General features: G+C 43.6%; 1 protein-coding gene across 3 annotated transcripts in view; it reads left to right on the top strand.

Moving 5' to 3' along the window:
• Window positions 1–14,952, top strand: part of SLC39A11 (solute carrier family 39 member 11) — a 250,970-nt gene that overhangs the window by 23,949 nt on the left and 212,069 nt on the right. For 2 of the 3 annotated variants that reach the window (XM_054573111.1, XM_054573110.1), the window contains exon 4: window positions 10,814–10,972. The exons of the other annotated variant lie outside the window; for it this stretch is intronic. In XM_054573111.1, the coding sequence (XP_054429086.1) occupies window positions 10,814–10,972 (159 nt within the window). The remainder of the gene's footprint in view (window positions 1–10,813; window positions 10,973–14,952) is intronic. 3 annotated transcript variants of the gene reach the window in all.

Here is a 14,952-nt window from a genome sequence, read left to right as displayed (position 1 = left end):
GGGCACCAAGGGGTGCGACCTTGTGCTGGTGGACATGTGCTGCGCTGTTGTGATGGGCTCTGGGGCCACCTTGCTGGGGTTTGATCCTGGTTTCTCATCTGATTAGTTGTATGAGGTTGGACTATAGACTGTAAGCCTCAGCGTCCTCATCCTTTATAGGGCTGTTGTGCAGATGAATAAGTAAATATGTTTGAAACACTTAGTATAATGATTGACACTTAGTAAATGCCTGACATATCTTGATTATTAATATATGACATTAAGGGAGATGGGTGCAGGACACATGAGGAATTTGGGATTGGTGTGGGTCAGTGAACGTGGGTATTATGCTTTTGGATCTCTCTTCTTCACCTTCATTTGATTATCTTTTCCATGCAGACTCCTCCCATTCTTCTCAGCATCATGACCTTCTAAACTTCCTTGTTTATGTGTAATTTAAAAAAATGGGTTCATACTGCACATCATGTTTGAAAACATGTCCCTTCACTTAATATGTCCTGAACTCTTTCTTATTCAGGTGGATGCATGGCACTTCCTCACACACATTGACCATGCTACTTGCTTTTGTTTGTATTGAAATATAACTGAATTATACTAAGCTGCACATGTAACTGATATTTTTTACTAATGACTTTTTGGACATTTAAATTGGGCTCGATTTTTTGAATCATTGTTTATTTTTATCAGGATAATACATACACCCCTCTTGAAAGAGATAACGTTAATAAAAGGCTTATAAAGAAAAAAAAAGGTCTTCCCCAGCCCCCTCTATGGCCCTGTCCTCATTTCTGGAAGTAACTGTTTTTGTCTGTTTCTTGAGACATATCTAAATAAGTTTACTCTGCAATTTCTTGATTTGGAAACCAGTGCCCCTCAGTCCTGGCAAATGTTATTTTATGTTCCTTTAATAGTTTCCCCCACTGGTCCTCTATTCTCTTTATTAGTTGGCTCTTGGTCTTCCTGGACTGGGCCTTTCATTTTCTTCCCTTTTCTCTTGTTGTTTTTTAATCCCTTTACTGTTTTGTTCTGCATGGTGGGAAGTTTCATTGACTAACTCCATAAATAAGCAAGTGTGTTTTTTTTGTTGTTTGTTTTGTTTTGTTTTCATGGTTTCAGTTTCTGAAAAGCCTTTCTTGTTCTCCCTGTTGTCTTTTTTCCGTCCAACATCCTGTCCTTTTTCATAGATTTATTCCACACATTCATATCCCTCTCACATTAATAATAGGTTTTCCCTTTATAAATGTTCCCTTCCTGAGTGATACCTCTGAAGTAAGGAATCCCAGCCCCACACCAGGCCCCCAGCCCAGAGTTCCAGTGCCAGAAAAATAAATCCCCATAACTTCTGGCTGCGAAAACCAGTTGGGGATTGAGTTGGTGGAAGAAACTGCTGGCGTTCCAAACAGTTCCTTTTAAAGAACCAAACAGTTCCTTTTAAAGAACGCACACAGACACTTGCTCAGATTCATTCCCTCTGAGTTCCAGCACTGGGGTAGCAGGTTGGAAGGCACCAGTGGCATACAGGGAGAAACTGAAGTATCTGGCATGAAGGTGAGTGCTGGGGAACAGTTTCTCCCAGATAGAGAGACAGGCGGAGGCCATTGTCCTTTTTCTGAACCCTCCTTCCACAGAGCTGGCAGGTGGGTGCCATATCTGAGACTCCACCAACCCGGCTAACACTGTTTGCCCCACTCTGGAGATCCCTTGAGGCTCCATCCTTCCTAACTTAGAGGTCCACACAAGCTGTTATCAGTGACTTTTCCATATGAATGGCTGGTCTTGGCTAATGCTTCATAACTTCCTAAATCCTTTCAAACAAGCAACAGCTGGCCTCAGTGAGCCCTCAACCCCTGTACCTCTTGCTAAGTGGCCCTAGGCCTGGCACTAGCAGTAGCCAGCCTAGATTCAAAGCTTGCCTTTGCCTGGGACTCTCCAAGCCCAACAAAAGTCATAGCCATCTCAGATTGCTGTATAGCTCAGGTAGGATGGCTCCAGGCAAAACACAGGGTGGGGCTGACTTTGGCTTGCATTACCTGGGAAACTCCAGAGCCTGCCCACTCAATGGACGGCTACAGACCACAAGGGAGCACCACCATCCTGCCTCTGCATAGCTGATCCTCCATGGAAGGTGGAGATTGGTGGTTAATAGTCATAGCCAGTCAGTCCTTGCAGCTGACTGGCCTGGGTAAATCCCTCCTATTGACTTGCCAACAGCAACCAAGACTCAGCTACAAGAGGAGGTTGCACTCAAAGGGCGCACCTCGAGTACCCAGGTTGGGTGATAGGGGAGACTGTGTCACTGGACCCTATAGGACACCTACTGCACTAGGCCACAGTACCAAGACATGGAGTCAGAACAGCTCTACCTAATATATAGAGGGAAAAAAAAAACACAAGGAGTTTGCCAAAATGAGGAGATAAAGAAGCATGGCCCAAATGAAAGAACAGATCAAAACCCCAGGAAAAGAACTAAACAAAATGGAGATAAGCAATCTATCAGATGAAAAGTTCAAAACACTGGTTATAAGGATGCTCAAGAATGGGTGGAAGAGGGTAAAGGGGAAAAATTGAGACAACTGTAATAGAATAAACATGATTTTGAAAAAGTAAATAAAAAACAAAAAGGATGCTCAAGGAACTTAGGGAGGACCTCAACAGTGGAAAAAAGATCCGGTCAGAAATAACGGATACACTAATTGAAATAAAGAATGGTTCGCAGGGAAACAACAGGGGAGTGGATGAAGCCGAGACTCAAATCAATGATTAGGAACATAAGCAAAAACCAACCAATCAGAACAAGAAGAAGGAAAAAAAAATCCAGAAAACAAGGATAGTGTAAGCAGCCTCGGGGACAACATCAAGTGTTCCAGCATTCGCAAGGACTTATTTAAAAAAGAGGAAGATCAAAACTATGAAGAATAGACTGGCAATAAATACATATCTATGAACAATTAAATCTAAAAAACAAACTAAGCAAACAAGGACAGAGACAGAATCATAGATACCGAGAGCGTTTTGATGGTTGCCAGATTGCGGGGGCGTGTAGGGGAATGGATGAAGAGGCAAGGGGATTAAGAAGTACAAATAGGTTGTTACAGAATAGCCATGAGGATGTGAAGTACTGTATAGGGAATTGTGTAGCCAGAGAATTTATACACATGATCATGGACTTGAAAAATGGTATGGGAATTGCCTGAGGGAGTAGGGGGTGCTAGGTGGCAGGGGGGCAAATGGGGGAAAATTGGGACAACTGTAATAACAATTAATAAAATATAATTTAAAAAAGTCCTTCCCTGAACATGTATAAAGGGCCCATGGACAAAGCCAAAGTGGGGAAGGATTGAGGGTGGGAGATGGGGGTGGGTGGGGCAGGAGAAAGTGGTGGCAGGTAAATGGAAACAAATGTCTTTGAACAGTAAGAAAAAATTTCCCTTCCTGAATTCCCTGGGTTCCTTCTGAGATCCTTCATTTTTCCTGTTTGGTTATTTTCTCACGTAACATTTGCTTTTATAATAGTAAAAAAAAATAGAGGCATAGCACACACAAATGTAGTATCTACCATTTATAGAATCTTTAGGCCAGTTTTTTATTAAGCATTTTACATGCATTATTGCATTTAGTTCTTGTAACAACTCTGTAAGATAAACACCACCTTGGGGATGGTCATTAGGTCAAGAGCAAGGACTCAAGAGCCACCCTGGCTGGGACTGAATCTTGGCTCTGCCTCTTAGTAATTATATGATTTTGTTAATTATGTAACCACTCTGTGCCTCAATTTCCCCATATGTGAAGTAGAAACAAATGTACATGAGTCTTAATGTTGGGAGGGTTAAGAAATTTCCTAGCACATGGTCAGTCTTTATGTAAATGTTGTTGTTAGTAATTTCACGTCACTTATGAGCATCACTATATTATTATTTCTGTTTGCCCTGTGAAGAAATAGCCCTGCAGACACGATGCTCTCGCCCAGGGTCTCCCAGCTGGGAGCCTGAAGTGGTGCAGCTTAGATTTGAATCAGGTAGTCTGACTCTATAGAGTCATGCCTTCTACCCACTGTGACGTATATATTGCCTCTTGGAGAGTGGGAAGGAGAGGAAATACAAAAAAGACATCAGTTCTGCCCCTGAATGGTTGATAGGACTAGGCAGGATTGCCAGGTAAAATATAGGGTGGTCAGTTAAATTTAAATTTCAGATAAGTAACTTTTTTCTTTTTAGTATAGCTTATCTAAAATAAAAATAACTACTAATTGTTCATCTGAAACTCAAATTTAACTGTTTTCCTGTGTTTTTATTTGCTAGATCAGGCAAACCTAGGTGGGGGACTTTTTCATACTCCATCTAGTCCCTTGAGATTCTGTCCCATCACCCCTGACCTCTTGCCCTCCATCTCCCAAGGTCATTGCCACCATCCTGACGGGAGCCTTTCCGTCCCTCAGGTGAGCTAGGACAGAAGACACTTTGACAGGCCATGTTTTCATGAGTGGTGAAAATGAAATGTGATTTTGTTTGGAATAAGGGATGGCATTTTCCTTTCCTTGACCATGGAGATCCTGCCTGGAAGCCTGTCCTTTGAGCAGAGAGATGCATAGAGCCAGTAGTTTGGTGGTTTGGCACCTCCCTGGAGGGAGTTCAGTGAAGCGGGGTAAACAGTTCTCTTACCAAGGTGTCTGAGTTTGTTCTCAATGGGCTCACTCTTCTCTCCTTCCAATGTGAGCAGCCAGATCTGGGACAGACTGGATCACCGTGAGTGGGCGGTGGTTGTTGGGTGGGGAGGGCTTGACCAGCTGGTGCAATTGTCTATCAACAGGCCAAAGTCGAGAGGGTGCTGATGGATTGGTGGCTGGGTGCCATGGAGAGGTTGCTTTGGGCAATATCATGTTCTCGCTCTCTTGGTGACCAGCTGGTGAAGAGGTTCAATAAGGAAGCCCTCTCAGCTCCCCCACCCTTTTTTTTTAGTCTATGTGGAGTTAATGATTTTGGCATCTAGCTGGTGTGAATCTATTGAAAGGACTGAATTAGTATATTTGCCCCTCTCCATCATTCAAATAGTGGGTCTTTGGAAGAGGAATGGTGAACTCCAACAAAAAGTCTAAATGGTATTTGACCTTGGAGTGCTGCGGCCTTACTTTAGGCGGAGCTCCCGTCATTGCCAGCAGGTGCGCCAGTCCAGGTGGCCATGTCACACACCAGAGATGCTGAGGAAATATTTCTTGAGCTGCATTGCACTTGGGGATGGGAACTCGGATTTAGGGCAGGACTGGGTTTGATGGCTACCTCGTTTTTAGACCTTTTCCTCTGTTTCAGTGGAGGAGGTTAGAATTCTGTTGTTGGTCAGCATATTTGAAGCCTAGATATGTTTGGGTGATGCTCCTTTCTTTAAGGAGCTTAGTGCAGTCTGGGGCCTCACCAGCAAAGGCCTGAAGTCCCTTAGAAAGGATACTAAGAGGCCATTTGAATAGGATTTCTGTGCTTGTCTAATAGCCCTGATACTTAGTGTCGAAGGATGGCCTGACTTTCAGCTCCGGGCCTTGGCCTTGTCAAGTACTTGACGGTTGTGTTGGATGACCTTAGCCTCCCCCCAGAGGGACCACTTTAGGATGCACCTCCAAACCTGATTCCCTATGTACTTTCCATAGCGCCAATGTGGCTCTTCAGACCCTGTAGCAGCCTTCCTCAGGCTTTAGAAAAAAATGAATATAATTTACGTATATGCCTAGATCTTAAACTGTCAGCCCAGTGAGTTTTGACGATTGTTTACACTTGTAAAACCATGATTCAAAATAAGATAGAGAACATTTCTGTCACCCCAGAAAGAGCTTCTATTACTTAAGCCAATGCTGCGCCTCCTCTGGGGCGACAGAACATTTTATGACTTATGACTTCTGTCACCACAAATTATTTTTGCATATTCTTGTGCATAAGTGGAATCATATGGTACATACACACACATTACATATGTGTGTGTGTATATATACACATAGCATTCTTTCACTCATTGTAGTGATTTTGAGTTTCATCTGTGTTGTGATATCAATAGTTTTTCCTTATTGCTAAAGAGTATTTTATTTTATAAATACAATACAGATTCTGCTGTTGATGGACATTTGGATTGTTTCCAGGTTTGGGCTATGAATAAAGCCATTGTGAACATTCCTGTGTAGGTCTTGTGTGGACGCATGTTTTCATTTCTCTTGAGGCAATGGTCTGAGAGAGAAATTACTGGGTCATAGAGTAGATTCTTTTTTTTAAGCTCAAGTGCTCTGTCCTAGTTTGGAGAGTGAACACAAACTTGTAGGCCAAGCCCCTGCCTCCCACTTTTACTGGGTAGGTGTAGCTAACAAGAGTCAAGTCATTAAGCAGGTCTGCATCAATTAATAACGATAATTGATGCTGAATGTAAATGATTTTTACTTTGAGCTGTTAGGTTTAATTCCATAAAATTACATGAAGCTGGTATATGATGAGGACTTTCGGATAAAAGCAAATTAGATACAGAGGTAGTTCCCATGTAATTTGATTCATGCTTGAGACATGACTAATACTTGATATGCCAAACTGGAAAACTGACTCGATGCACAATTCAAGTGGCCACCCATCAGGCTTTCTGACGGGTGACTCGATATTGAGTGGGCCTGGGCGACCTTATTTTGGAGGGTTACATGCATATTTCTTCCTTCGCTGCCCCTCTGCCTCCATTCTGATCATGCCTCCCACATCCCCTTGTAGGTCATACCGCAGCCAGGCTGTCGGTGTTCTGTGTGGGAGAACCTGTTCCAGTAGGTTGTGGAGGGGCCGCGGCTTCTGTATTTTAAAAACTCCGGGCGCTTCTGTTGGGCAACCCACCCGCTGTCTTAAGTCCAAGCCGTTCTGCCAGCCTTCTTAATTAGACCCAACTATCTCACAGTTCCCCAGCACACACTTTCTTTTTCAGCCAGGCCGGCCACCCTCCATCATCAGGTTTGGCATGTTTACCCCCTAGACTGCTCATACTGCTCCCCCCATCTAGAAGGCCCCACCTCATTTTCCTTTCGAAACCATGTCCAACTTTCAAGTGCTCTCCACCGGTTTTCGTTGATGTTCTATTCTTTTACAATGTTTCCATCTAATTACTTAGAATGACCACAGGCTTACTCATCTGTTGTTTCAGATGCCTTCTCTGTTTATCATATCAGACACCTTCTGTAGTCTCTCTCACGATGGTATGTAGCCAGGTCCTCAAAGGTGGGATCCAGATCAGCTTTTTGTATCTTTCTTCCTCCCTCTCAGCCCCCTAGGATCCAGCATAATGTTGGTTGTGTAATAGTCCCTAATTGGATACTTATTAATTGACTTTTACAAATTAATTTTATATCTGATTTGGAGACAGAGTTAGACGTATTACTTGGCTTCTGCGCTTTCAGAGTAATTATTGCCTTGATTTATATGGATTGCAAGTTCGTGCCTACTCCTTAATTATACAATGGCCTTGAGGTTAGAGTCCATGTTCATTTGCTTCAACAAACATTGATGGAGGATCCACTCTAGCAGGCCTTGAGTTGGGTGCTGATATTTTGAACTCTGTGTTCCTGTCTCCTGTAGACTTTCATGCACCTTATCTATACAGACGTTGTCATTGAATAATGGATACTGATATTCAGTGCATTGTAAGTGATCGATGTGCAGTATTTTTCTCTCCCTGTTTTATTAAGAAGAACGTTTTATTTTGTGGCTTGGATTTTTTTTTTTTTTTTTTAGTCTTTAAGCTGTCATTACTGTCATAAAAGAAATGCTTAACTGTCCCCATCATGCCCAGATACTCTGATGCGCTCCTTAAGGAACTCTTCACCAATTCATTTATATTTTCAGAGCTGAAATGGTCCCAGAATGAGCACTTAAGCGAAATGAAAAGGTTTGCTGCTGTAGGCTAGGGAGTTAGCTGATCGTTTTTGATTATTCTGTGCTGGTACCTCTGACACAGAGGGAAATTAATAGCATTATAAAGTATGGATCCCAATGGTAGTTTGCATGATATTTTCAGAAAAAGGATCATATGAGTTTTGCTAGATTTTGTGAATTGCTGAAGGGAAATGGGGGATTTTCTCTCAGAGCTTGCAAATATCTGCTGAATTTTTAAAAAATTTGTATTTATTTATTTTTAGAGAGAGGGGAAGGGAAGGAGAAAGGGAGAGAAACATCAACATGTAAGAAATACATCAGTCTGTTGCTTCTCACACGCCCCCAACTGGGGACCTGGCCTGCAACCCAGGCATGTGCTCTGACTGGGAATAGAACTGGTGACCTTTTAGTTCTCAGGCTAGAACTCAATTCACTGAGCCACACCAGCCATGGCTATCTGCTTATTTTAAATATCTCCTCTGGTCCCTTTCAATTTTCCAGTGGCAAGACTGTGATTTAGGTGCTTTTAACAGAAACACACAGTGCAGTTGGGTGTGTCTGTCAGGCAGAAACATTTCTGGAAATCGAGTTCTTGTACATAGGAGCCTTTTCCCTCCATTGAATTTTCACTGTGAAATCAAAATTAGAAAATTTTGATGAAAAATGTTATTAAAACATTTTAAAATTATATGATAAACTTATAATATTTACTTCTATATATTTTCAAATGGTATTATCAGTTTCTTTAAAAATTCCCCCCAAAGGTATGCACATATAGTTTAAAGAGTCAGGTGATTCTGCCAGGTTTATAACGGAAACCAGGAGTCTGCTGACCTTCCCCAGTCTTGACTCCTGCTTCTCAGGATAAATGGGGGCAGCTGTTTTAGCTGTTCCTTCAGATTTTTGTCTCCACATGTCTCAACTGTATGCTTATTTTGGCACTTTTTGACTTTTTCAGCTTTAAACATATCATGATTTTCTAGAGTGGAAGATGAAGATCTGGGTCTTTTATCCCTACTTGCATCCTATACTATGGATACATTATATTTTTTTAGGTTAGTACAGTAGTCACAGCTTCACAAGTGGAGTATTATTCAGCTATGAAAAAGAATGACATTCTGACACATGTTGCAACACAAATCAACCTCAAAAAGCATTATGCTAAGTAAAATAATCCAGACACAAAGGGACAAGTACTGTATGGTTTCACTTACATGAAATATCTAGAATAGGCAGATTCATAGAGATGGAGAGCAGACTAGGGGTTAACAGGAGCTGGGGAGAGGGGAGAACGGGGAGTTATTGCTTAATAGTCACAGAACTTTTGGGATGGTGAGAAATGTTTGGAAATAGTGGTGAGGGTTGTACAACATTCTGAATGTAATTAATTCCATTGAATTGTAGACTTCAAAATGGCAAATTGTATGTGATATATATATATATATATATATATATATATATATATATCCCTAATAAATAAGCTTTCTTTGGTGGTCTCATGGAGCTGAACTGATGAGACATTTTCATTCTTTTTGGGAGTGTTTGAAGCAGTTGCAATTTTCTAGGAGGGACGCTAAGACTTTTTCTGGGAGACTCTAGCCCAGAGTCAGTGACTGTGGATGTCAGCGTGTGTGGATGATGGCTGGCAGGAGGGAAGTCACTTTCTGTAGGGATTTGTTCTTTACTGTTACTTTTTTAATACTTGGTTCTGTCACTCTGTGTGTTATTTTGGAGATGGATGATGCAGATGTATTTTTTAAAGACAAGGCATAATTAAGTCATTTTTAGAAACCCATTCAACGTTTTACATGTCAGTAATGACTGTCGTTTGGTTACGACGGGTAGTGGGTGTACTCCAGCCAGGAAGATGCCACTGCATCTATTGGAGTAAATGACTGTGGAAGAGTGTTAAATTTGCTAAGTACTGAAGGATCTTTTATTAAATTGACCCCACTGAGATCTGGGTCTAGCTTCATTTTTCTCTTTTTTGCTTGCCTTTGTTCCCTCATTGAGGTGATTATGGTCCTGCTTGCTCAATTCCCTGAATGTGCCATTTATTGGCTATGTGACCTTGAGCAAATTATCTTATTACTTTGAGATTCAATTTCTTTATCTACAAATAGTAAGAGAAAACGATATCTACCTCTCAGGGTTTTTGTGATGATAAAATAAGATATCAAATGGTGAAACTTGCCTCCTGGAAATATTAGGTGATCGATAAATGTTAGTTCTCTTTTTCCTTTTTTAGAGATTCATAAATCGAGGAGACCAAGCTGACATTGACACCCTGGTTATCCTCACATATTTCAAAGGCTATCCCAAATCATGGAGGAAAGACATTCTTTGGTGCTCCAGAGAGCGGGCCTAGAGCTAACATATAAAAATGGAAGAGAGAGAGATTCCTGCTGAGTGTAAGGAAGACTTCTGTCTTATAATGCAGTGGCTGGTGCTCACCAAGCAACATGCCCTGGAAGTATTCAGTCAGAACAGGATTTCTCAACAGCATTATTGACTTTGGGGTCAGATAATTCTTTACTGTCAGAAGCTGCGCACTGTAGATGTTTACAAGCATCTCTGGCCTCTAGGCAATAGATGACCCTAGTGTGACAACCAAAAATGTCTCCGGACATTGCCAAATGTCCCCTGGAGGGCAAAATTGCCCCTGGTTGAGAACGATTGAAATAGAGGCTAGATGGCAGCAAACCAGACTTCATCCTCCAAGGTCAAGTCCAGTGTACCCCAGGTTGAGTTCTTACAACATTAATTCCAGGAATTCTGATGGTGGCTTTTTGGTTTGGGATGGTACCCACCATGGAGGACTGAAGGCCTAACATGTGAAATTGTACAGTTCAGTTTGGCCCGTAGAGAGCAGTGAAGCCCGTGCTTGGGAGGCCTTCTGTGGCTGATTTAATGCTTTGTTCCTCACTGTGGTTTTGCAGGTCATGTTAGCAGCCTCCTACTGGTCCCTCCTGGCCCCAGCAGTTGAAATGGCCACATCCTCTGGAGGCTTTGGTGCCTTTGCCTTCTTTCCTGTGGCTGTTGGCTTCACCCTCGGAGCTGCATTTGTCTACTTGGCCGACCTCGTGATGCCTCAGCTGGTGAGTGCCACACCTAAATGGGTTGGACCCATTCATGCCTCTGTTAAACAGCCAGCGATGTCGAAACAGGTCATTTAGGGCTTTTATGTAGAGGAATTGAATTTGACATTTTTCCTAAAAGGAAATAAGCTCTTGGTAATATGACTAATCATCCCCTTGGTTACGTTTTGCTAAGTTCAGATTTTAAATGTCAGACTTCATTATCAATGTGGAGTGCTGCTGACAATCCGCTGTGTGGTTCTGTGTACATGAATGGACTTAGAAACTGGGAGAAGGGAGTGATCCTGACCACGGCCCTGACTCGTAAGGAACTTAGGATGTCACCTGGGAGATGACAACACACCCAGTGATAGCGTAGACCATTGGCAAAGCACCCCACCAACAAGGGCTTGTTATAGGAGGGTGAGGTGCGGAGCCTGCTCAGCAGGGCTCTGGTTGGAGCTCACTTCTGCCATCCACTGGCTGTGTCCCTTAGTTCCATTTCTCCTTCCTATAACTTGAGGATAACTCCCTTTAGTGACTGCAAAGTCAAAATTAAAAAATCTGACAAGGCACCAGAGCAGGGCTGGTGGGTTGGGTTTGGGAAATGAGCATGTGCAAAGAAGCACAGCTGAAAGCCTGGCTGCAATCCCTAAACAGAGAGAGAGAGTCAAGGCCAGGCTGTGAGATTGTAACCGAAGGCCATTAGTGGCTAAAATGGGGTGGTCTGCATGTGCTGCCATCAGTAGAGAGGAATCAATGTCAGTGAGAACCCAGGGCAGGCACAGGGAGCCTGTCAGACACTGTGTGACCTGACAAGTCCTAGAGGTGAGCAGGAGCCACTGTGAGACTCAGCTGGTGCTTGAATTCTCTGCTGTCCCAGAGAGGGAGGAGGCATATAAGAGACCCCGTGAGGGACAGTGGGGGTCAAAAGCCATTTATTCTGTTGGATTGGGGTGATTAAGGATTGGGTCAGGCTCATTGGACTCAGCTGGACAGGTACCCTGGGAGGGAGGCTGATGTTCTCGTCCCTGTCTGCCTTCTTTCTTGCCTGAAATTCCCAATTGGAGAAAGAGAGGAAAGAATTCCTGGGAACTTGGCCCCCGGGCTGATGAGAAACTGATGACTCGTGTCGTAGAAGGTCCATTCTCGGGACCAGGCAGCTGGATGCGATTGTTGGATGGGGAGCCATGACATGGTCTTGGAGGAAAAACCATAATGTCATTTTTTTTCCCATCAAAATCTTGAAGAGCTGTCAGTTTCTGTCTCCCGGACCCTAGGCTTCCTTGCTGTGAAATATATCTGTGTACTAATAGCTTTGCGTGGTCTTCAATGTGGGCTGCTGTGCTGTGCTCTCAAATCCCCCTGGGGACCGTGTGAACTTGCTACTGGCAGGAAGATCTTGTGGGTCACTGGCCTTGCCTCCCAACCAGCAGGCAGAGGCTGGCTCAGCAGCTCTTTAAGCCCCTGCTGGGTCTCATTCTGCCTCTCCACCTGGACCCTGCTGGGCTTCTAGGACAGTCTCTTGCAGAGAGCTCTTTGCAGCCATGAGGGGTCACCACTCACTGGTACTGGGGGGCGTGCAGGAGGGCAGGTGTATTTGATCAGCTATCTGAGTGTTGGGGCTTTCTCTGGGCGGTGCAAGTATTCCCTGGCCAGTTTGTTCTGGACAGCAGCGCCTCTCTCTTCAACCCTTTTGTTTTGTGCTTGTTCTCATGCATGCTTTGACTATGAAGATGATCCCAGGGGAAAGTCTTCGATAGACTGTAAAGAAGATTAGGAATGATTTGGAAATGGTGGGTGAACATCTAAAGAGAGAATGAAAGGGTCTGAAAGGTCGAATTAACCATTAATGCCCAGAACCTCACTAATTGGCAGAAAGATCAGCCTGAAAGTAAATCTTTATTCTAGGCCATTTGAAAAGACATTAATTCATGCTGTTGATATGAGAAGGGGAGTTTGTCTTGGAGGGTCTTATAAATAGATAAGAATTATTTATAATTGCTATAGTCACTGAATACAAATGTTGCCGTTGAAGAGGAGCCCTGCAAACAGCCTGGCCACCATTACTCTGAGACAGAGTAAAGGTTTCCCTTCCGGGCAGCAGCCTGGATGTATGGAAGGTGCTTCATGAAGTGAGTTAGTGAGTTTTGATCTTGAGTCTGCATGGTGGTCCAGCACTGATGGAGCACCCATGGGAATGTAGTCCTTAGGGGCTAGAATTTGGTTTCAGAATGCTCACTGTTATGGGATTTTATGAGGCAGTGGCTTTGCAGGCTATGGGGAGTTCTGCAAGCAAATCAGCTTGAGATCATTTCATTTTCTGGTTCATTCCACCTTACGATAAAGCCCCACTGTTCAGCAGATGGCTCGTGGACAGGAGGGAATTGTGAGAGCAGAAGGCTTCGGCTGGAGCCCTGACCAAGGGGACCCTAGGATAAAGGAGGGACTGCCTACAGAACCTCTTTTCTGTCCTCTGGGATGGTAGCACCCGGAGTTTGACGGGTGAGAGGAAGCAAGTCCGTCTCTGAGTTACTTCCCTGGAGAAATGGGCAACGAGGAAGTCCAGTAGGGCAGAGGTGTGGCGGGAGGGATTCTGCAGCAACGCCTGACTTGAGCCCATGCTCTTGGCTATTCGAACACCAGTGGCACTGCCTGCCAACCCTGGAGCCGCTCACACTGAGTATCTGTAGATTCAGAACTCAAAGGGCAGCAAGCCTCTTTGGTTGGTGGGAAGGAAATGGTTAACGAGGGACTCTGTTCTCTGACTCCATTGCCCTTCATTCAGATGCATTTGACCCCCTTTTGGAGCTGAAGCAAAATATAGCTCATGAAAAGGGTTTTACTCCTCATAGCCTGTTCGGTTGAAGGTACTGTAGCTTCGTTAACTTTGGATGCATCAAATGTCTCCGCAAACTGGGCATTGGTTTTTATTTACTTATCTGGGAATGGAGTGGAGAAGGCTCATGCAGTGACAACTGGTGGGGAATGAACTGCCAGGGATCTACCAAATGCTGTCATTATGAAAGGGGAAGGGGGAGGAGGTGGGCAGGGAGGGTGCAACCTGCTTGGCCTGGGAATGGGGCTGGCAAGAGGCCAGGTGATGGTGGATGAGGTGTGGGCCAGCCTAAGCCCCGTGTCCCTCCCTTAGGATGGCCTGAGGGAGAAATAGAATGGATGTTGAATAGCTATTGATGTTGACATTTTGACATTTTTATGACAAATATGACAAAGATACTGACATTTTTATGGTCTTTGTAGGTTTGCTTCTCTGTGAAGTTAAAGAGGGCAGTGGGTGGGAAGCGTCCACCTTCAGTTTAAAGGAGGAATTTTCTACTGGTGGGTAGAAGGGTAGGGTGGGGAAGGAGGGTCAGGTATGTGTCCCCAAGGGCTCTTGTCCTCCTTTTTGGTCATATCAGTAATTACATCAATACGATACAAAAATCTTGTTCTAAAGTAAAAAAAAAAAAAGTGAAAATGGCTTCCTGTTATAGACTGTGTCTTCCCAAAATTCATATATTGAACCTAATCTCCAAGGTGATGGTATTGGGAGGTGGGCCTTTTGGAGGTGAGCAGGTCACGAGGGTGGAGCCCTCATGAATGGGATTAGTGCCCTTTAAAAGAGCCCCGAGAGCTCCCTTCCGCCATGTGAAGACAAAGCAAGAAGACACCGTCTGTTAACCAGGAAGGAAGCCCTCATTAGGCACTGAATCTGCCAGTTTTTATCTTCGTCCACAGAATTGTGAGAAATAAATTTCTGTTGTTTGTAAGCCACCCAGACTGTGGTAATTTGTTGTGACAGTCCTGATGGATTGAGACACTTTCCTATTCCCATGCTCTCCCCAGGCTAACCAGTCTGCTGTTATCATCAGTTTAGTGGGTATTCTCCAGGTTTTTTTCTTCTTTTTTTTCTTTAAGAAAATGAATTATGTATGTTTTTTACATATTGAAATATAAACGCTTTCCCCATTTGCCTATATTGTTTGAGTGCGCTTTAAACC

Source organism: Pteronotus mesoamericanus, unplaced genomic scaffold (genome assembly GCF_021234165.1).
Source record: "Pteronotus mesoamericanus isolate MK-2021 breed Mesoamerican mustached bat unplaced genomic scaffold, CSHL_Meso_final contig_246, whole genome shotgun sequence".
NCBI lineage: Eukaryota > Metazoa > Chordata > Mammalia > Chiroptera > Mormoopidae > Pteronotus > Pteronotus mesoamericanus.
This window is presented reverse-complemented; position numbering and strand designations above follow the sequence as displayed.